General features: G+C 35.2%; 2 protein-coding genes across 2 annotated transcripts; one reads left to right on the plus strand and one right to left on the minus strand.

Annotated features, from left to right (window-relative positions):
* Nucleotides 1-13,098: 13,098 nt before the first annotated feature.
* Nucleotides 13,099-14,911, minus strand: LOC145048983 (uncharacterized). The gene is made up of 3 exons (XM_078997653.1): nt 14,748-14,911; nt 14,219-14,348; nt 13,099-14,117 (listed from the first exon to the last, which is right to left on the minus strand). The coding sequence occupies exons 1-3, from the start codon at nt 14,878-14,880 to the stop codon at nt 13,400-13,402; spliced, it is 981 nt and encodes a 326-aa protein (XP_078853779.1). The 5' UTR covers nt 14,881-14,911; the 3' UTR covers nt 13,099-13,399.
* Nucleotides 14,912-22,885: 7,974 nt separating this feature from the next.
* On the plus strand, nt 22,886-23,591 carry LOC145045139 (uncharacterized). Its single transcript, XM_078993479.1, has 4 exons — nt 22,886-22,998; nt 23,198-23,352; nt 23,439-23,497; nt 23,580-23,591. The coding sequence occupies exons 1-4, from the start codon at nt 22,886-22,888 to the stop codon at nt 23,589-23,591; spliced, it is 339 nt and encodes a 112-aa protein (XP_078849605.1).
* The last annotated feature ends 730 nt before the right edge of the window (nt 23,592-24,321 follow it).

Here is a 24,321-nt window from a genome sequence, read left to right on the forward strand (position 1 = left end):
TCATCTAGAAAGAAATTTGGAGGAGCTGGAAAGTTTGCTAGCAGAATGCTTGGGCGAAGAACAAAAACAACTAGAAATTCAAGAACAATGTCATGATAGGATCATTACCGTGACATGAGCTCCTGATAGTTTGGTTTGTATTTCAACGCACGGGGTGACAGTTGCATCTTTGAAGAACGGTCATTTTCTGACAAGCGACCAACCGGTCCCCACCATTTTTTATTTTTTGGGACTAAATAGATGCTCGCTCGTTTGGCCACAAATTGAAACGAGAGGTCAAATTTTACAAGTTGATGTGTAGAGAGTATTCGATGAGCCGAATGGATTAATAACGAGCGGATTGACAGTTTATTAAGTTGGAAGTCTGGCTCAAGACTCACACAAAAAGTAGCGCTTATCGGTAGGCAACCCGATGTTTGAAAATTTTATATCTTTTTATTTTTATTTAAGTTTTTATTTTTTAGTTTCTTTTATTTTATTTTTAGTGTGTTTGTTTTGATTTTATTGTGTAACGATATTTTGAGATTGTTATGTTTCTTTTTCACTTCCTTTGGTTGTTATTTTCAAAATTTTGTGAGAGGAAACGCGGGAAGGATTATTAGAGATATGAGTGCGTATACATTTAGCCGGGTATTTAGAGTCGAGAGTCGAGACCCACAATAAAAAATAAGTGTGGGTTAATCGAGAGAGAAGCGAGTTAGAGAAAAGAGTCACGTTTAATAAAGTTAGAACTGTCTTAATTCATTAAGACAATTGGTTGAAGTGCACATATTGAAAGAAGAATTGGAGGAAATTATTTTCTGTGCATCCAGTTCTCACGATGTGAATGCTTAATACTCATGTCGTGATTCATTAATCGATGGTTTTCTAGAATGCGGATTTATGTAACTTCACGTCGTGAATTCTAATACCTCGCGTCATGAATCTCTAATTTCCACAAAATTGAAGACCATGGTTCCATATTCATTACATGGGTCACCACCATAATTCTTGGACATATTATGAAGCTTTTTATGACTTATTTTCTCAATTATACACTGTGGCGTATGCTTTCCCACATTGTTCTTATGCTTTGGATATTTTTCTACACCACATTTGTTGAAGATTAAAGACTCGATTCCTAATTTTTGTCGGCATATTTTCATATCTCACTTGTTAAAGATCAATGTTCCATATTAGTAGAAGTTCGTATTCAAGATGCATAAGTTATCCACATATTTGAAGTTCGATCAAGCCACTACTATATCCCAGGGGAGTATGTTCCTTTTTTTTAACCTTTTATTGCTTTTAAATTATTTTATACATACAATGAGGACATTGTATGTAATAAGTGTGAGGTAGGGGTATAAAAAGTAAATTTCTAGAAAATTAGTAAGTTTAAAATTTTTAATAGATTTGAAATAATAATCTAATAATTAAATCTAGTGATAATTTGAACTTAAGTTGCTAGTGTTATATGGGATGATCCGATGAAAGCTTAAATGTTTAACCGAGACAATACATGTTATAGTATATTTGAGGCTTCCCAAGTCTTAATGAAAAACCATGAGATATGAAAGGTAATATGGTAGTTTATATGGCATAATAGATTCATGTTTTGTATTAGTTTAATGGTTAGGCTAATTTTATGAAAATGTTTGATTTGAATTATCTTGTTCTTATAAGTTAGCTTAGATTAATAGAAAAGTTATGTTATAATGTGTTTTCAATCCAAATTAAACTAAGAGTTGTTCATAAATCGTGTTTTTGTAACCTGTCTTCAAGTTATATGAAAAGTCACATTTAAGATTTTTAAAACTCATAAAGATATCTATAAGTTATGAATAAGGAAAAGTCTCATTCTTTAAATGGTTTAAAGTCTTCCATAACTTGTTCTCAAGTTATGAAACTTGAAGAGTTTTCACATTAAGACAACTTTAAACTCATAAGTTATGGATTAAAACTTTTGAATTGTTCAAAAATTTCCCTAAAGTTTTGGAATTTGTAAAGTTTTCCCTCATGAATACTTTAATTCCAAATTAAACCCTTAGAATTTTAAAAGTTGAAATTCAACCCTTATACTATTATAATATTAATACTTAATAGTTATATATATATATATATATATATATATATATATATATATATATATATATATATATATATATATATATGAACAAAGTCAGTCTTACCGTTAGTAGGTCTCATTCATGAAGCCGGTCTATAAGGGGGTATAAGGTTACTGCTTATAAAATGACAGTTTAATGGGTGTCTACTCTCACCCACCGCTTCCTTGACTGGTGGAGAGTCGTTAGCCGAATGGGTTTGACAGGACTATAATTCTCCTTTCATTAAAATATTAATGATAAATACGAAGTAACTAAACTTTATTAAATCCCAATCTTAGTTACTTAGGAAAATGTGAAATTGGTGCTAACCCATGAAATTACACTTTGTACCTTACCAAGTCGTTGGTGGAGCGTGTGTGGATAACCAACACACTAACATGGACTAGTAAGAGTGGCAAAGGGTGACTTAATGTTTATCGTAGATCGGTGGAGCACGTGTAGGTAACCAACACATTGATTAGGTGATAAATATTAAGGGTACCAAGTCAATTTGCATGGTTATTCACACCTTATTTGTGATCCTCGGTATCCCAGTCACAAACTTGAGAGGGTCATAATCGAGATTTTAATATGCCATTGAATAGTTCAATGAATCTCAAAAGATCTAGGAGTTTCAATCAAATTAAAACCTAATAATTTTTTTTCATGGTGGAAATTGGTGAATCATCATTCGCCTACCTTCAAATATTTTATAGCTTGGATTACGGCATCACTCTTCCAAGTTATAAAATATTGTGTTGGGTCCTAGCCTTAATATTTCATATTGGGTGTTATATTAAGGACTTAAATACACTAACTTGAATATCTCCCATTTTAGATGTCTAGTTTGGAACAAGCTTTCCTAATGAAGATGGTGTTCCATGGTTGGATAATGGATACCATACTTGTCTTCCTCCGCCTCCTCCAATTACTCTCCCTAACCCACAAGTTCTTGAATAGTTCAAGGTCACTCAATCCCTATTGGCAAGTCGATGTGTGCTCACATCTTGAAGATGAAGTCACTTATTGACAATCCTGGATAGTTGGGTGTCAAAGTCTTGAGGAAGTCGGTTGTTGACTAAGTTCTTCAGTCACCTTGTAACTCACATAGTGAGTTCCTTTAGGACTACTATATGAAATACCATGACATGACCCTCAATGATCTTACCTATTTGCTTGGTGCTACTGAATCAATAATGATTTGGAGAACTGGTAAAGCAAATTTGATTGGAAGATCGACTTCCCGAACTTCCATGGACTTTGATAATGGTAACATTGGAAATCCAGAAAAGCTTTCTGTTCCCAATGGAAAGGGATCGGCCATAGTCAACTCGGTTGACCAAATGGTAAAGAGAAAGGCTAAGTATGATATAGTCTCATGTACCATTACCAAAGAGTCCATATGTTTCTATTGCCAAAGGAAGGGGCATTGGTTGCGAAGCTACCCTAACTACCTGAAAGATCTGAGAAAAGGTCTAGCCAAAAAGTTTGACTCAGCCTCAGGTAAGTCCACTATCTAACTCTGTTAAGTTCCTAAGTGTTGATTCTTGGTAAACGATGTGAAAGGATCAAGCAAAGGGAAGGAAGCTTAAAAGAAGAGTTATGATAGATTGCTAGAAAATATGTGATAGCATAGTTTTCATTTAAAGTTGCATTGTAAGGAAAAAGTTTTTCTGCATTTTATAAATAAATAAAAATTTGATTTTATTTTAGTTTATATCTCCTTGCAATCGCTTTTATTGAAAAATCGATATTTGTATGTTTCTAGCAATAGTGGAAATGTGAACTTGATTCTTTCATATGTGGTAATGTCTAAATTTATTAAATAAGGAAAGATTCTCATCACCCAAGTTTCAATTAGGACCAAAACTTGGAATCATGCAAGTTGTATAGTATGATGAGTGAGAATTTTCATCTTTGGAAAATTGAGACTAATTCCTTGTTCACATGTATATGCGAGTCAAGTGAAGGACTAAAGGGATCGAGTACACATCTTGTGCACTGGTTAAGTCCACCACAAAAGATCGATAATACTATTCATCATGATTTACTAAAGCTTAGTAAATATGGTTATACTTACAAAGTTTAAGTATATTTCTGAAACATTAGAAAAGTTTCGACGTATTGCAGAACGAATGAGAAGAATCAAATTAGGCAGAAAGATAAAAGTTTCTCAAATTTGAAAAGATGGGAGAGTACTTTAGTATCATACTTTATGATCATCTTAATTATTGTGATACCATATCACAATTCATCCTTAAAGGACATCTTAGTGCATTCTTATGGCTAAGAAGAGGAGTGATGAATTTTTGAAATGGTTGAAATGGTTAAATTAGGCAGAAAGATAAAAGTTTCTCAAATTTGAAAAGATGGGAGAGTACTTTAGTATCATACTTTATGATCATCTTAATTATTGTGATACCATATCACAATTCATCCTTAAAGGACATCTTAGTGCATTCTTATGGCTAAGAAGAGGAGTGATGAATTGTTGAAATGGTTAAATAAAGAAGATGAGTTATACTTCGTTCTAAAAAAATTCTTAGAGTCATACTCCAAGATTGTAGTTTGAGTGAAACATCTTAAAAAAGGTTTATTAACACTATTCAAATGTAAGAGTAAAATGTGTTCTACTCTTGTACATTTGAAATTGGTAAGTTATGATGTTTTAGATAAAATAAGACCAACTAAGGCTAATTGTTTGAAGTGTTTTGTCTTGATAAGAATCCACACTATCTCTTGAATATTTGTTTTGTCAAGGCATGGTACTTGGCAAGAGAGTCTTATATGTCAAGAGGATAGTGGGAGTCTAAAAGATCCTGAAAGAGTTTCAAGAACTAATCAAGGATAAAACTTGTTGTTTATCACTAGCACACGACTTGAGATTTATAGCCTATCGTGTTAACATATTGTTATTTCTATGCCTATTCGAGTTAAAGTTGGCTTTGAATATGAGTTCTGAAATTTCTCAATTGGTTGCATAACAACTTGGAAGCAATAGTAGACCCTTGTGCTGCCAGGTGGCAAGAAGTCAAGACTGCACAAGTTTAGTCCATACAAATTTGTCACTAACCTTGTCTTGTGATTATGGTTTTGAAAAATTCACATGGATAGGAACTCATACACCATAAAATCTAAGTGTCATAAGGTTTCTCTGCGATTCATGAAAATGATGGTGAGGAAACGCTTTTACTAAGAAGATTTTAAGTAGATAGCAATTGTGATATTTTAATTCTCAAAGTCGTTAGTGGAGCATGTTTGGTTAACCGACACACTAACATGGACTTGTGAGGAATGAAAAAAAGTCTAAACAATTGAGACTATGATTACGTCATCCCTTTTCATAGTTCTTAAATTGTTTAGACACACATGTTTGCTATCTAAGGAAATGTGCATGTTTTTTTTTGATAAAGTTTTATCAAAGCATCTTGTATCGGAAGTCTGAAGTTTGGTAAGAAAGTCAATAAAGTATTGATTTCTAGAAGTCAAGCTGATTTCTGAGTACATGTCAAAGCTAGTGGGAGCATAAGTAGTATGCTAATAATTATCATGTTAGTGGGAGCATGATGATTATGATAAGTGTTGCAAGTTAGCAATGTTAATTATAGAAAACAAAAGTTTCAATTGGGAAAAGTTGTTTCGCTATAATTAGGGGAGAGGAAATTATACTTCATTTCAAGTCTAAAAGCTTAGATTGAGGTTTTAATCATATTTTGTCAAGGGTATATATATGAATTTTTGTTGGAATGGCTCAACATAAGGAAATTCTATATATGGGTACATTATTTGCATTCTAAAATTCGATTATGATTACGACATCCCTTTTCATTATCTGAATTATAGGAACTTGGCAAATAGAAATATAAATATTATAGCAAAAAGACTGGTCTAGTATCATTTCTTTATGTGAGACATCATGAATCGTGTCCCATGTGCTTCAGATATATGATCGATTGCATGTGATATAATATTCATCCTTTCTAAATTTTCCAAATGCTCAGGGCATTAAGAGGGGAAAAGTCTAGAATTGGATATGACTAAAATGATTAAGAAATTTTCGAGGACAATCTAAGGTTTACCCAAGATTGGTAGCTCAGGGACAATTGGAAGTATAGTATTAACTTTTGGAAGGACCATATTGACATATTCTGAAAGGAGGCAACTCTTGTTCAAAAGTGGTAGTCAAAACGGGAAAATGAAAATATTCCTATAGGTGGAAGTTATTCAATATGTGTAAGATTAGAAAACTTAATGCAAGAAGGATGTTGAAAGCAATGTACTTTGAATATGAGACTTCGTTTCCATATAGTTGATCTCTATTGGGATACTCTGTAATGACTGTTGACAAGTCTTTGTGACTTTGTACATAATCATTACAAGAGGATCAATGCATATACGTTTAAAATCTAACATATTTCGATAAATGGCAGGAATTTGGAACTCTTGCATTTACGGTAAGGATTTGGGATTGTGAAATGGGAATCACTGGAATAATGTTTAATTGATCTATTTCACAAAGTAAAGATCATGGACAAACATAGTTTGTATACTTGGTGTATGGCATGATTATTGTTTGGACAAAACATACTGTGCATGCTTGGAGCATGGCATGACTATTGTTTTGATTCAAGTATATAGTTGATTATTCGAAACATTATACAATGAATAATGTGTAATCAATATGGTGATAAATAAAAGGTGTTCTATTTATATTCATAAGTTCTGAGACCATATTAGATTCGATTATTCTTGTGTTTCACTTTGCATGTTTTGACTTCCAGAATAACTAGGTTATTCTTTCCGAATGACTAAGTTATTTAAACTCTCCACAGTCAGTCATATGTTGGAAGTAGGTATGAATTAAGACTGTCATGAATTGGGTTTTTAGATGTCTAAGATGCTAGACATAGTAAGAGTTGCTACAACATTCATGAGTACCCTTGGAATAGGGATTCGAGTATTGGACTCAACCCACGCTCATTTGAATCACTTCATGGATTTTATCATGAGACGATAATATCTTATATTCTTCAAACCTAGAGATATGAGTTGTTGCCTATGAGTTAGTTATACATTGATTGTACGAAGACACATTGGTAACTCGATGTTATAAAATGTGCCTTTGTGTATGATTCAACAAGTAGTAGAACAAGCATATGAGTCAAAGTTTATCCATTCCTTTTACCCTTAAAGGGATAAAATCGATATCTGTGGGCCCTTCGATGATTTAGTGATGACACCCCGAAGTGCTTGGCTAAGCCTGTACTGATTTGATTTGTTCAATTAGCAAGTCGTCATAAATTGGAAATCGGGAAACAACAGATGGACAGAGAGAATTATTATAATCCATGTCTCATTCCATATGATATCTAGAATGGAGGAATATATGATCCCTTATCTAATGGACATGTCATTGATTTGTTCAGAGTTCGGCAGCAACTTTTAAGAGCTACGATTGCTGGTCAGGTTGGAGTTGTACTTGCAATAATAGTTATTAAACTTATCCAAGTGAGATATTGTTGGATTAGTGTCTAAGTCCATAACTATAATTGGTATATACTTGACCCGACCCGGCATGGTCCATTTTGGTTGCATGACATCAGAACATTTAGGTAGACCTTTTGTGAGAAGAGGATATTTGTAACATATTAATATATTATAAGTTCTAATATATTAATATGAAATCCTATTATTTAATTAGTATTAATCAAGAATTAATTTGGAATTAATTTAATGATCAAAAGAGACTAATTAAATATATGGGGATTGATTGTGTAAATTATCCATTCTTATATGTGGGCTTATGATCCATGATTCCTTATGTTGGGTTTAACCCATGTGGTGACCCATGGATACTCCATGGAGGTTAAAACCCATGGAGCATAAGGAATGGGTAAAGTCATGATTTACATGGTGTAACCCTAATAGCCACACTATATAAAGCCCCCATTGGTTGGTGAAATTGGTACTAGTGTATACACAAGGGGGCAAGCCGATTTCTAGAGTCCATGTATCTCTTCTTATGGTTATTCCAAATATTGGTGATGTTTTGTGAACCATTTGAGGTGTCATACTTGGGGAACTAGGCTCTTGAGCTCCATGGAATCAAGATACAACAAAAAGATATGTCTTCTAACTTGTTTATATGACCCAAGTATCAATGATTGTATACTAGTTAGGGGAATACCTTGGAAAGTTCAAGTTTGCATGTATAATAGAGAAAACACAGATCCAAGGTATTTAGGGTTGCATGTACACCTTAGGAGTGTTAGAATGCTCAAAACCCATAAGGTCTTTCAAACAAAATGCCAAGGGTCACCCCCAGGTCTTCCTACAATACATAAACCAAATGGGCCATCATTGGTACCTGAAATCAAAAGTGAAAACTGTAAGCACGAAGCTTAGTGAGTCTCCCTAAACTACCACATACCATACAATGATCACATAATCACATAATAACATACATTAGGCCTCGCCTGTTACATCGGGCCCCACACGACATCGGACCAAAGTCTGGTATCGGGCCCCGCCCAATATCAGACCAAAGTCTGGCATCGGGCCCCGCCTAACATCGAGCAAAGCTCGGTATGCATATAACATATCAACAAATACACATAAATAATCATATAAAATAAACATATAGACATTCCTCGAGAGCCGCCCGACATCAGACCGAAGTCTGAAAACATATAACATAAACATATAAACATTCCTCGGGCCCCGCTCGACATCAGACCAAAATCTGGAAGCATACAACATAAACATATCTCAGGCCCCGCCCGACATCAGACCGAAGTCTGAAAACATATAACATAAACATATAAACATTCCTCGGGCCCCACCCAACATTAAAATGAAATACGGAAGCATACAACATAAACATATAAACATTCCTTGGGCCCTGCCCGACATCGGACCGAAATCTGGAACATATAAAACAAGCACATGCAAGAATCACGAAGACATCAAGCATACAAACATTCCTCAGGCTTTCCCCGACATCAGAATGAAGTACGAAAACATATGAATCTACACAAAGCACAACCCGACATTGGACTTTAGTCTGGTATATGCTAACATACACAAACGGGCTGACATTGGTGCTTTCGACCCCTTCCTACAGGAGGAAACTCACCTTGTAGTGCTGAAGTCTCACAGATAAAACTCTAACAGCTGGATGACAGATCCCCAAACCATCAACATCAAAACAAACCCAATTAACCATTTGGGTTTTAATGTATCACCATAAAACCACACTTGGGGAAGGACCATTTTACCCATATCCTAGCTTGGTTCAAGACCAAGGCCCAATTTCACACTTTGAAAGCCCACCAACCAAATAATCAACCAAGGCCCAACATATGCTCCAGTTTTCCAAATTAGGCCCAAAATTCTACATGGTCTTACCTTATGGCCTAACCATTTATTCTAATCTAAACACTTGGAATTCCGATGGTCCAATATCTCATAATCATCAAGGCACAATTATGGTCCAATTTTCCAAATTCGGACCAAGCCTTTCCCCAAATGGGCCATCATTGGTACTTGAAACCAAAACTAAAAACTGTAAGCACGAAGCTTAGTGAGTCTCCCCAAACTACCACATACCATACAATAATCACATAATCACATAATAACATACCTTGGGCCTCGCTCGTTACATCGGGCCCCGCCCGACATCGGACCAAAGTTTGGTATCGGGCCCCGCTCAATATCAGACCGAAGTCTGGCATCGGGCCCTGCCCGACATCGAGCAAAGCTCGGTATGCATATAACATATCAACAAATACACATAAATAATCATATAATATAAACATATAGACATTCCTCAGGCCCCGCTCGACATCAGACCGAAGTTCGGAAACATATAACATAAACATATAAACATTCCTCAGGCCCCGCCCGACATCGGACCAAAATCTGGAAGCATACAACATAAACATATGGGCAATATTGGGCCATATCCTAAAGCCCAATCCAAATATTCTAGTCCATATACTTGTTCTTGGATGACCCATTAACAGCCCAATCACCAAAGCCCAATAGAAGGTCCAACTCAAGGCCCAACCAAAATTAGAGTTTCTCACATGAAATGACGATTAGGGTTAAGTGTTCTTACTTAACCCATTAGTTACAATATTTCATTAAGACAATTATAGGGGCATTATTACATATTATTTAGAAATTTAATTAACAACTTCAACGCGGGTCCCGACAATCCAAAACTAGAATCTCTAAAATTAGGGTTTCTAAACCCTAATTAGGGTTTCCAACCAAACACATCTAAATTAGTCCAATGATTAAGTTTTTAGGTTAATTAGGGTTTCATTAGGTCGAGCACCACCTACCGCCACCTTGGGCGGTGGTGGTCGATGGCGGCATACGACGGAAACCACCACCTTACGGCGGTGGTGGTGTTTTTTCCTTCAATCCTTCCGCCAAAAATTCTTAAACAAGTCCCATTTTACTAAACATACTCATAACACCACAACATACACACACAACCACCACTATACGGTGGCTGGTGGTGGCGAAGCGGTGGCAGGAGGCAACAACCACAACCTTGAGGTGGTGGTGGGTTTTTCGGCCATATATTGCGCAAACAACTCCAAGAACACAATAAACAACATATATACTTGATCACATAAACATTTGGCCACCTCCTAAGTGGGTGACATAGCAAGAAACGACGAGATCAACAGCCAAAGGCCACCGGCGGCAATAATGGCGTTCACGACGTCAAACATCGTAAGGAACGACGAAGAGATGAGAGATATGTCGGTTTTGCTTACCGGAAATTTCCTGGTTGCTTACGTCCCGCAAATCGTCGATCATATCTCACGACTCCGATCTCGGTGCTTTTTCGGTTGCCCGTGACGTCCAGCAGCTGTGTTGTGGATGGCGACGTTCGACGACGTAGCAGGTGGATGGGTGGCGGTCGGCTCGTGTCGTAATTCTCGACTTCGCCGACAAGGAAAGCGACAACGACTGAAGGAGGACTCACATGGTAGTGGCGGTTGGAGGTATAACGAATTAGGGTTAGGGTTGAAGCCACCCCAATGAAGTATCTTGAAGCGGGAAAGGAAGGGGGGTTCGGGTCTAAACCCGTGATCCTTTCAAACATCAACCCATTTTTACAAGTTTGGCCCCTCCTCCACCAAAACTTTTCAACATAACTCCAATATTTACCATTTAACTCCTTACCTTCAAAAATCCTTTCATAATAAGTCCAAACAAATTACCAATCATACCCTAACTTCTGAAATCATTTTCAAATCAAATCCATACTTTACCAAACAACCCTCAACCTTCAAAATTCTTTACAAACTAGTCAAAAATTACATTTTAACCCTCAAACTCTCAATTATGACTTTTTAACCCCCAAAATCAACGCCTTGCTAAATTATTCCGCATTTAGGGATACTATTCATTTATTAATTTTATCTATTTATTTATTAAATAAACATAATGTTACACATACTCATCAGCCCTACCAGATATGAGAATGTTAATCATTTTATTCAGTTAATTTTCTACTTCGTTTTGGAATGTCATGAACACCTCAAAGGTGTTAGACTTATTTTTTTAATCAAATAAACATAATCATGTCTGCCGACATTGTTAGTGAAGGTAACAATGTATCTTTTATATGTCTCATGGTCGACCTGACGGTGTACATATATCAATGTGTACATAAATCAATGTGTACATGTTCCAATAAAATCTTGCCACACTCATAATTTCTTATGAATGGTGCTTTGGTTATCTTTTCTAATAAGCAAGATTCTCATTCATTATAAGACTTTTGGACAAATAATTTTACAATTCTATCTTCTTGGAGTTTTGTGATGTGCTTCTTGTTTATATGACCAATATGAAAATGACACGTATATGTCTTATCCAAACCATCTTTAGATATAGACTACTCAATGTTATAGATTGAAATAGTAGTACTTCTTATGTTATACTAGTTAGTAGTTTCATAAATGTCATGACAAGAGTTTGCTATAAAATAAAGAGCACAATTTATAAACAATAGTATAACCATTTTCATAATACAAGTCAAATCCATCTTTACAAAGCATAAAATGAGATAATGTATCTTTCCATATCATGCAAAAACAATTCAATAAACCATAGATTAAACACTATAAAGAATGCGTTTATAATTTCCAATCGTATTGACAACATCAGTTTGCTCATTGTCTAGATCATCAAGCTCTCTACATCTTAATTTTCTTCTTCACTTTAGTCCTTGTATAATAGTACAAATTTTAATACCACATCATGTTTCAAATACTCAGGAGTTAGAAGTAAAAATGCTATGAAGTTACAAATGAACTTGAACTAATAGACACTTTAGCTTTGAGCTAATATAATAGTACAAATTTTAATACCTCTTCCTCTTGACGCCTTCTTAAGGAGAAAAAATGTTGAAGGGTTTAGATTTAGTCATGTTAGACTCTATCGTCTTCAACAACTCCATGTAACCCCAAAGATATGTTGTTCATGTCATAGTCAAGAATTTTCAAGGTTCAAGAAATGCTTTTACTGTTGTTTTCTTTTTTGATGTTCAAGAAACTCTAAAAATGGCGAATCTGAGTTCAATTATTTGAGTTATACGACTTCTTTGACTTATTGTCAATTAGTATATTTTAATAACTCTTTCTCCACATCAGGAAACTCGGACATCCCTTCTCTCTAAAAATGTATATGCCCAAATTGCTCAAAGTGTGGGCCCACCTACATTTCTTAATCTTTTATTTTTTTTTTATCCGTACCCTATAAAATATAGGAGTAAAAAGCGTTTTACCAATGAAGTTAAGAACCTTAAAACAACATCCATATCAAATCAAGACTTTGACAAGCAAATACACTAATTAGATGGCCATGAACCGAATCTCTATATAGTTGTATCATATTGTTTCATAAGTTATATTCATCGAGGACACTAAAACCCAACAACTTTAAATACATAATTGAAAACAAATAAAATAAAATGCGTACGACATGGAGAATTGACACTTCAATATACGTCTTATTCGGCCAAGACCACATGAAAATGTTGTACTTGAACCCACCCTTTCGAACAATCCAACAAAAAGCAAAGAAAACTTTACAAAGCCTTGGTTATATCTCTATAAGGAAAACCAAAAAAAAAAAAAAAAAAAAAAAATACGAAAACAAAAAACAAAATTATTATACCTTCGAGCAAACCCGCATATTATAAAACCAATTATGTACCCGTGCGTTACTCGGGTATATAAAAAAAAAAAAAATGGTGTATTGAAATTTACATAGATCAATCATATTCATATCTGATGAAAGACATCAGGGTATGACCCCATTTGGTAGATATTGAAATCTGATGCATTGTTGACTTGTACATCATGCATATGCATATGATGTTGCCATTGACCTACACATCCTTCTTCAGATTTGACATTAACCCCATTCAATTGAAACATTTCCCCTTCAAATGTCATCTGTTCAAACCCTGCAGATAGGCTTCTTGTTGTTGTGTTCATGTTTGAACTATTTCCGGTGGTGCTTGATCCTGAATGATCGGAAAAGTCGGTGGCGGTGCTCCGGTGATCAAAATTTGCTAAATTTGGTAATGACGTTTCGTAGGTTGTTTGGTATTGAGCTAAAAGATTTGAGTTGTAGCTTATTGGATCGATTCCCGATTGGAATTCCACCAAGAACAAAGGATCACAAACTGATTTGGTTAAGAAAGTGTCGCGTATTGAGCTTGTTCCTATTGATGACATTAATCCACCATTGTTGATGTGGAAACCCTGCTCTAATTCAGCTGTCATTGGCATTGATGACGATGAATTTGGAAAAAAATCCGACTTTTTATCGAAAAATTCAATCTTTTTGTCTTTAACATCATCGTTGTCGGTGATTGGCTTGTGGGTGTTTGGATCAATCCCTTGTTTTATCAGTTTCTTCTTTAGACACGAATTCCAGAAGTTCTTGATCTCGTTATCTGTTCTTCCTGGCAATTGCGCAGCAATTTGAGCCCACCTGGAACCCATTTTAACACAATTTTCAATAAAAAAATGGACACTCGACACTCATTTTGTGAAATGGAAGAATCGGATGTTTTTGAAGTCGAATTTTATTACCGATTGCCAAGAACTTGATGAAGATTGAGTATAAGCTCTTCTTCTTGTTGAGAAAACATTCCTCTTTTAAGATCGGGCCTCAAGTAGTTTATCCATCGAAGCCTACAACTCTTCCCACATCTTTGCAATCCTGTTTTTCGTTCAAGATTCGGGAAAAAAGTCAAAAAGTTTCCAACTTTATATCAACACATACAAATATACACAGAAAAAACAATGAAAACCATGTCCATTTCTACAATTTGCAATGAAAACACTCGATTCTTTCTGTAACAAAGAGGGAAGAGAACACTTTTCCTTAACAACAAGGGAAGATCAAGAATCGACGAACTGGTCTTTTGTATTGGGATTGAGAAAAGACTCTGATTAAGGATAAAAACCCGACATATTTTATCGCAATTCGAAATAAAAAAAAAGAGTTTGGGTTTTATTTGGAGAAGACAGGTATAAATAACCAAAACGGGCCTTTTTCCCTGCAATTCGCATCAGAAAACGACCCCTGAAACAGAAGAGAAGAGAAAGAGATAAAAACCAGCATGTTTAGGAACTGAACTCCAGCAACCAACACCAAATCTTGTAATGTATTTCAGAAGCTTGTCGTCTTCTTCAGGGGACCATAATCCTTTTCTAAGCTTTTGCTTGACACAGCAAGAATGGCGACCCATGAGACTCTGTTTAAAGAAGAAGCTGCTTGCTGTTGTTATCACTGCGAATATATAAGCAGGGGGGGAGGGAATAATGGGATTTTAATAAAATAATAAATAATAGTAATAAACTTCAAGTATGTAAAGGGATGTGTCTTTTTTGGAAGTGACATATCAAGAAGTTTTAAAATTATAATTTAATTAACTTATGTCGCATTATTTTGATTATTTGACGAAACAAAATTATAATTTATTATCATCTTAAAAAAATCTATTAAAATCGATAATATAAAATAATATGTCGCCGATTAATCTTTAGGTGTGGTCGATTAGAGATTAATTTTTATATACATCATTAATAAAAATAATAAACTAACCACTTTTTAATGTTATTTAGTAGTAACATTTTATTTTGCAAACCGATCACTCGGTCCGGAATAGGTTATTTCCGATCAAAATACACAGCTCAAACCTAATATTGTAGACCAATGCTATATATATATATATATATATATATATATATATATATATATATATATATATATATATATATATATATATATATATTGTATGAATGTAAGAATAATTGTGGGTCTATCATTTCAAAAACCTAAATAAGTGTAAATTTGTAATCTTACATATTAATTTGTTTTGGTAATTAAATGATTAATTAATTAATCCCTTTAATTTAGGCAAGATTGAAACCCTAATTGACTACACAAACACAAACACGTATCTGGTTCTTCTTCCTACTCTCTCTCTCTCTCTCTCTCTCTCTCTCTCTCTCTCTGCGTCTATAGTGTGTTCTTTGACAAAGGATCAAGATTAAATGCCCTATACGACGCCGTTAACAGAGGCGTTGATGTTTGGTTCAACGACAACCGCTTCAAGATCGTCTGCCAGCTCGGCGAGGATGGGTTTGCATATGTCTTCCTTATTAGGGAGGCCTTCACTGACGCTTCCGACAATGGAGACTCTAAGAAGTTCAAAGACCCCTCTCACATCTCCGATAAATAGAAATCCCCGATTTTGAGATTCCATTTCTAGGGTTTCAAAGTAGCTGCATTGCATATGTTGATTTGTTTTAGTTATGAATTAATTTGATCTCCAGAGGATGGCACTTATGCGATGAAGAAAGTTTTGATTCATAATAATGATCAGGTGGAGTTGGTGAAGGAAGAGATCTGTGTATCCACCCTGTTTAGCCTCCCGAATCTGCTGACATTATTCCAGTAAAGGTAGCTTATTTATATCCACAATCAGATCTATGATAATATAAAATCGTCCCTTTTCATTTCACATAATCAAAATCTGATGAGTGTGATTGAGCAAATAATTTTTTTTTGTTAACACAATTTTATTCTATTGGGCAGACCACATTGGAACAACCTTGGACACATGAAGCATACTTGTTTCCAATTCATATAGATGGGACTTTGTTGGACAATTCGCAATGCTACTTTTTTGCCCGATGAAGAACCCACCAAAAGTCTTCACAAAGATTGTTTTTAGGATTCACATAATGTTCAACAGATGAGGGTTTGTAGTGTATAGGATTCCATTCCCGTTGTCAAGGGGATAAAGACATAGTGAATCAGAATTCTGTTGTTCAGATTCAATTACAGTTGCCAGATTTCAAGACTTTCTTAGTTCTTGTTGGGATTCATTTATCAGGGAAGGATTCAATTACATAGTGATGTGAAACCACCAGCATGATAATAACTTTTTATTCTTACAGAATAGATTTGTTATTCATTCAGAATGAATTTTTTTCCATTAGAATGGATTAGCAACAATATTCTCTTAGAATGTATTATTATTTTACTTTGATTTCAATGTTTTTATTTGCTTTTTAACCATTCTCAATTTTATTCCTTTAAGAATCAATGTAGTTGTTAACCATCATGAGTCGTATTCTTTCAGAATGAATGTAATTTATTTTCATAGTTGTGTCTTTTAATAATGAATTTTGTTACCGATTCTAAAACATAAAAATCGGTTTCATATGAAATTTGTATTCATTAAAAAATATTAATTTTGATAGTATATGGTTATAGTATTCTATCATAATAGAATAGTTTTTCAAGATAATATGAATACATTCTTTTAGAATGTCTAAATTAATATAATTATTATCACGAAAATCAAAACTTTAAAAGTTTAGAGAATTAATTGTTCCCTAAAATCTACAATTTTGCTTTTTTAAAAATATGTTATTTGACTAAAATACCCTTACAATGAATTTATATGATATTTTTTGTGACATCCCCATTTTCACGGCCACAAAAGACCGATTTTGTTTATGCTTTATAAAAATCAGAGTACATCTTTTAATAAAAATGTTGTAGAATTTGTTCCCAGTAAAACATGATGAATACGTTATCAAAGCATTTCCGAAGAAAATTATTTTTATTCATTTTAAAACATTTGGGATGTCATCGTTAATACAGAAACATAAGCATAAACATAACTTACATTAATTATCAATAGTGATTTATATCTCCTTAATCTCTCAGCGTAATGTGACTTCTTAGCAACACCTGTGATATAAATAAACGGAGTGGGTCAGGTTGGGAAACCTGGTGAGTACATAGAGTTTTCAACCCACAATAATATAATTATTATGTTTAAACATCAAACAATCAACCCAATTACACATCCCCATTATCTTCTTTACTCTTAAGGATCTAACCTAAGAATCTACTATTCCTTGTTCATTTATTCCTAAGGATCATCCAAAGGAATCGACACGAAGTCCATCGTTACCACGGTTTACACAATAGGCACTAAGTCTACATAGTCGCCAGGGATTAGGCATCAAGTCTGCATGGTCACCAGGGTTTAGGCATCAAGTCTGCATGATCGCCAAGGTTTAGGCACTAAGTCTGCATAATCACCAGGGTTTAGGCATCAAGTTTGCATGATCGCCAAGGTTTAGGCACTAAGTCTGCATAGTCACCAGGGTTTAGGCATCAAGTGTAGCACCTGGTTCCTAGTACGTAAAATTTATCTTAGTATTTTTCATTTTTAGCCTTGGACTCGGCGAGTCGTAGGTCCGACTCGCCGAGTAGGGACGGGGTCCGGAACACGTTTAAGTTGGCGACTCGGCGAGTCCATATTCTGGACTGGGTGAGTCCCCACTATCTGATGAAACCCTAAATTTCAAGGGTTTTCACCCTATTTAAACCCTCTTATCCGCCCCTAAGCTCGCCCCCTTCACCCTCAGAGCTCCCCATAACGTCCAACCCTTGTTCCTTGTGAGATTGAAGTGCTTTGGTGTGTTTTCTTGAAGATTTTGAGAGAAAAGGAGAGTAGATCAAGAAGAGAAGAAGGAGGCCATACATCTTGGTGTTATTTCACTGATTTCCTTAAGGTATAACTCAATTTCCCTCTGTTTTCATGCTCATTATCCCTTGTAGCTCCATGAAAGCCCTTCTTGGACCTTTTTCCCAAGCTTGTTGTGTCTTAGGGTTCGTAATAAGTTGTTTAGCCTCTAGATCTAGGCATGATTGAGCTCCAGGAGCTTGGATCTATTGCCTTTATGGAGCCATAGTGCATGAAAGCCCTAGATCTACTCTTTTGGTACATTTTGAACCCTAAAACCCTCATGGGTGTTTATTTACACATAAAGTTGGAAACTTTACGTGTAAACCAGGCCCTAGGAACCCAGATCTATGAATGGCATGGGTTAGATTCAAGCATAATCGCGTGTATAGTAATTGCATGCGGCAGACTCGGCGAGTCGAGTCGCGAGTCCCTGAGTTTTCCCCCTTTGTGTGTTTGCGGGTTTAAGTAGTGAGTAATAGGGCGTGACTCATTGGGTTGGAAACCAGACTCACTCATGTAGTAACTCGACGAGTCAATGCCATGACTCGGCGAGTTCAAGGCAATCACCTTGCCTCAAGAACGGACTCGACGAGTTGTTCATACAACTCGACGAGTCTCAGCATAGAGTGTTCTTTAGATGAAGATGAACTCGACGAGTTGTTCATACAACTCGGCGAGTAGAATGAAGAACGTTTGGTCATCAGCTTAGAAGGAAAACTCATCGAGTCAATGCCAAACTCAAAGAATAGAGATGGGTTAGTGGTCAGACAAAGGGATAGGGACTCTGTGAGTTAACAAGCTAACTTGGCGAGTCGGGTCTACTGGTAGTTGACTTTGACTTATGGTTTGGTTAAGGGTAAATGGTCAGTTTACCCTGAGGTCGGTTAGCAGTATTTGACTAAGTGTTTGGTGCGAATTACAGCCGGAGGATTTCCGAAGCAGCAGCAGCAGACAGACAGTTCCCACACAGAGCAGCAGCTACGAGGTGAGTTGCCTTCCAATAGCGGTGGGACTATGGCCACAATGCCGGCCCACCAGTAGGAGTTGCATGATAGATGATGGTATCTGTGATATTCATCTAGGGTTGCTACTACTTGTGTTATGTTTATATGCTAGTATGATATGATGCTATGTGATATGTGTTATGTGGTAGCAGTAGGGGGTGAAATAGTCCCCAGTATTCGGTCGCAAGGACCGAAGGGTAGGTCGGGAACCCAGATATGCCCGACAGTATTCGGTCGCAAGGACCGAAGGGTAGGTCGGGCACCCAGATATGCCCGCCAGTATTCGGTCGCAAGGACCGAAGGGTAGGTCGGGCACCCAGATATTCCCGACAGTATCCGGTCGCAAGGACCGAAGGGTAGGTCGGGCACCCAGATATGCCCAGCAGTATCCGGTCGCAAGGACCAAAGGGGTAGGTCGGGCACCCAGATATGCCCGACAGTATATGTATGTTATGTGATTTTATGGTATGTAGTACGGTGGGGGAACTCACTAAGCTTCGTGCTTACAGTTTTCAGTTTTGGTTTCAGGTGCCTCTTCTTCGGAGGGGAAAGAGCTGGCGCGGTAGCGGCCCATCACACACACACGCCTTGTATTCCGCACTATGAGATTTCCTGGGGATTGTCCTCTGACGTTGTTATGTTTTTATAAACTGAATTCCAGACACACACACTTTTATGAATGTTATGATCGGTGTATGTTTTACTACTAATGTTTTGCTAATTATATGTTTTCAAAAATGAAAATTTTGGCACGTATTTTTGGGACGTTACATCAAGTCTGCATGATCGCCAAGGTTTAGAGTACACCGGGTGAACACATTGTTCATAACACCTACAGACTGCGAGCCTGCTAGTGTTCCACTAGACTGTCTAGAATAGTCTGTGGTTGTCATCCATACTCTACTAGATGACGGGGCCAACATTTGGGAACAAGGCTTCTCACATCATCCACCTCTCACCTTTACCTCATGGTTTATATCACCTCTCAACTCATCATCCAACTCATATTTCATCTACCCATGTTTTACCCAATATATTATGTAGATATAAATACATATACAATTTAAATCATATAAAACTTGTATAAAATCGTTCATCCAACATAGATAGAAATTATACAGATAATATGCACACATAGCATGTAGTTTATATAAAATACTTCACATCTATGTGTAAGATGAAAGGGACCATGCACTCACTTGATAAGGTGGTGACTCGGTACTCGGACATCGATTCGTTTACTTTAAAATAATTTCCTTTGACAAAACCTAGTATTATTACCACTAGATTTTAGTCTAATATTACCGTGACTAATATTATTATTATATAAGCATTTAAACAATACTTTCCAACCACTATGTACAGACAGAGGCCAGACATAAAACACCGGAGGGCAGGACCATTTTGGCATATAGCACTTCTGAAATCCAACAACCCTATGCGGTCCTTTAAACCAGATTCCCCGTACCACGAGTAGTTAAAAATATATTATAATGACACTTATATAATAGTAGCTCAAATGTTTATTATAAGTTCATATTAACAATACTTATTTTAAATATAAGCTATATTAAAATAAGGTAAGCATAACTTACTTATAAGGGGGTTTTAGCTAGGAGTCAGACTCTGTAGGGGCATAACTTTGTCGCTGAATCTTTCTAAGAAAGATTCGTGCAACGCTTCAGCGCTCACTTTACTATACTAAAACTACAGAAAGAGAAGTCGAATCACGAGGGACCGAAATGCTCGAGGGATAAGAACAGAATTACTCTTGAATCAAGAGAATGATGCAAGAAATATGAGAGCCCGAGCTTCTTATTATAGTAATTAAATTTACAAAAACTACCCTCCAAAATTACATTATGAGCTTATATTTATATAAATGACTAAACACCCTTTCATAATACTATTTTAAATATATTTAATGATATTTGTACTAAACTAATATCGAAGGTACTCAACACTAGTCTTATAATAACTGCATCGTTGATACCTTTCTAATGATATATACATTTGTATATATATATATATATATATATATATATATATATATATATGTGTGTGTGTGTGTGTGTGTGTGTACGTATATATGATTTATACTTTATTTTAATACATAAATATGCTATTATAATTTGTAACTCGTTCATAGGAACTCCATTTTTGACGTTCTTTATATCCACGCCTTGGTATTTACGAGTACTATAACTTTCATTTAGAGGTTGTCAGCTAATTTTCATTCTATCTCAGATTTACAAAATTGTATCGAATTTATCGCGCTCGAAGAGTAGGGACCAAGTTTCGTCCATATCTTTAACATACGAGCTCTACTCTCGACATTCTTTATATCTGCGCGTAGGTAAAAACAAGATCTAAAAATTTCATTTAGACTCCATCGGCTAATTCTCGACCGATCTTAAATTTAACAGTGGGAGGAGATTATACTTTTAAATGTCCGTGTAAAATTCATAACCTCTACATACAGACTCCGTTTTCGTCTGTCTTTCTACTGTTGAGTTCCTATTAATGAGATCTTCAATTCTCATTTAGGTCGCGTAGGCCAGAAACTACTCGAATTAAAATTCGAGTTTCGGGTCGTGCAATACTATGCCAAATGTTAGAAAATTCATAACTTCCTCATACAAAGTCAGATTTGGGCGTTCTTTTTATGGACGCTCTCAGTTTAACATATTCTACGAGTTTTGTTTAGATTAATAAGGATAAAAAGTCATCTATCGTAAATTCACTATTTACGTCTCTCGGTGCCGTGCCGGTTTTGCCGAAAAACTTTGACAGGTCATAACTTCTTTGTTATAACTCGGATTTTGGCATTCTTTATATGTACTGGACCCTTGTAACATATACTAAAACTTGGTTAAGATTAATCTTTCTAAATAATCTTCCATCAAAAACTCATTTTTTATGTTTATTATCTCTAAATTGACTTGCCCGGATCTGTGGGCGTCACATTTTTCAATTATATTTAATTCAATAATATGTATCAATCACTTTCTTAAAATAACTAAAATGATTGGTCCATAATCATTCCTACATCCACACAATAGTTAGTTAGAATACAATAACACAAGGCTATATATATATATATATATATATATATATGTATATATATATATATATATATATATATATATATATAAATATATATATATATATATATATATATATATATATATATATATATATATATATATATATATATATATATATATATATATAGGAGTAAGATCAAATGAGAACACCCAAAAGGTTGAGAACGAATCTAAACCATTTAAAAAACTAAATCCAAGGTTATTATCGAATGAACTATTTATGTAAAATTTTAAAAGTTACTGGTATTAAAGTGTAACTTCAAATCATGATAATGGTATTATAGTAATTGGACCTTTACCACTGTTAGTTAATTCCTATAATTCCTCAATCACTCACTTATTTCCTTCCATTTCCTCTTTCTCTCTCTCTCTCTCTCTCTCTCTCTCTCTCTCTCTCTCTTCATCTCTCTTTGTAAACCTAGGTACGCCTCCACCCTACATCATTGATCCACTACCAAAAGGGAATCGATTGGAATTTTTGAAGCCAAACAAAAAAGGAAAGGGAAACAGGATCTCTAAATTGCTGTTGATCGGAGGAGAAGGATTCACAAACGGAGCAGGGATTGGGAGGCATAAATTGATTGGGGGATGTTCGATCCTCGTCTGATCGAGAAGGGAGATGGTGAAGCAGCGATGTTTGAGGCATATTGCGGCGGTAATCGGGTGGCCCAACGAGCAGACGACAACCCTAGTGGTCGGAAGTTGTGGTATGTTTCCGATTAATGTCACCTAATCTTTTCAAAAAAAATTTAGTTTTATACAAATGCTAGGAAAAGTGGTATCTTTGGAATGAATATGAGTAACAAAATATTCAGCCAAAGTAGTAGGACTCTTTTAGTTTCCTTTTGATACTTGGATTGAGTTATTATGTTGACAATTGGAAAAAACAAATTCTTGCAGATTGGCACATCCAGGAGGACCAATGAAGACTAGTAAAGCTGCTGCATTAGCTAAGTTTTTGGAACGGAAGTCACAGGAACCTAGTGGATTATGTTCTATTAATCCCAAACTTCTGGAATTGGCTGTGAAAAATGCCAAAGAGACTGTTAGAGCAAGTAATCATCCTCATCCCATTGAAAATACATATTTTGGTGTAGTATTTAACATCTTGTGGTTTATGTATGTAAGATGATGTATGCAGGTACCACTTCAAATTCAGAAAGGAGAATACAACATGTAAACTCATTTAGTGACTATAAGGTGCTTTCTTTATCTACTTCTGAAAAGTCAAACGTTGTTATCATCTTTGTTCATATTTCATTGTCGATTTTTTAATCTTTAGGTGAGACTCTGAATGTGGCAGGATATGATTTAAGAAGACCAAGAAATGGAAGGGAAGCCAATCAGACTGAAGAAAAAGAAGAAGAAGAAGAAGAAGAAGAAGAAAAAACCGAAGGTGTATTTTATTTTTGACCTTTGGTTTTAGTTAAGTTAAATACTAAGAATCAATGATAATGCTAAAGTCATTAATGAATGGTGTGTGTAATTTCCAAAATATTAAAGATTTGATAAAAATAACTTAACTATGATTGATTGCTAGCCTTCTTAAATTATTTTTTGTAGTTTATTTTTGTTGATTAAATTTGGAGAGTTCGAAACAAAAACCCAATCTCATATAGTTCTGATCGTTTTTTTTAATTATTTCTCAATGTTATATACAATTTTATGCCTTCTTTGTTTGTGATTACAATGCACCGGACTTCAGATATTTTGTATGTTATTCATTGATGAATATGTAATATAGCTAGCCTTCTTACACCTTGATTTTTTTTTGTATATACAATTTTGTATGTTATTAATTGATGAATATGTAATAGAATATGAAGCTTCTTTTCTCTAACAGTGAAATCTATTAATTTTCTTAATTTTTGTTATGCCCTCTGGATTTTGAGGCTAGCAAAGATGCATATAAATGTACAATAACAATATATTCCTATTTTGAGTTTCTTATAATGTTTTTTAAATTGGTTTTTTATTTGCTTCTAAAAATAAGGTGATATAGATATCATTTATTGTTTTGGTTT

The sequence above is a fragment of the Lactuca saligna genome, chromosome 5 (assembly GCF_052625555.1).
Source record: "Lactuca saligna cultivar CGN05327 chromosome 5, ASM5262555v1, whole genome shotgun sequence".
NCBI lineage: Eukaryota > Viridiplantae > Streptophyta > Magnoliopsida > Asterales > Asteraceae > Lactuca > Lactuca saligna.

What these genes read in the sequence shown, in the direction of transcription:
- LOC145048983 (XM_078997653.1), bottom strand. Translation starts at nt 14,880, where the DNA reads ATGGGTCGCCATTCTTGCTGTGTCAAGCAAAAGCTTAGAAAAGGATTA. An exon ending in TTCAGTTCCTAAACATGCTG is followed by an intron (nt 14,349 to 14,747) that starts GTTTTTATCTCT and finishes AACGAAAAACAG; the next exon opens with GATTGCAAAGATGTGGGAAG. An exon ending in CATCAAGTTCTTGGCAATCG is followed by an intron (nt 14,118 to 14,218) that starts GTAATAAAATTC and finishes AATGGGTTCCAG; the next exon opens with GTGGGCTCAAATTGCTGCGC.
- LOC145045139 (XM_078993479.1), top strand. Translation starts at nt 22,886, where the DNA reads ATGTTCGATCCTCGTCTGATCGAGAAGGGAGATGGTGAAGCAGCGATG. An exon ending in GACAACCCTAGTGGTCGGAA is followed by an intron (nt 22,999 to 23,197) that starts GTTGTGGTATGT and finishes AAATTCTTGCAG; the next exon opens with ATTGGCACATCCAGGAGGAC. An exon ending in CAAAGAGACTGTTAGAGCAA is followed by an intron (nt 23,353 to 23,438) that starts GTAATCATCCTC and finishes TGATGTATGCAG; the next exon opens with GTACCACTTCAAATTCAGAA.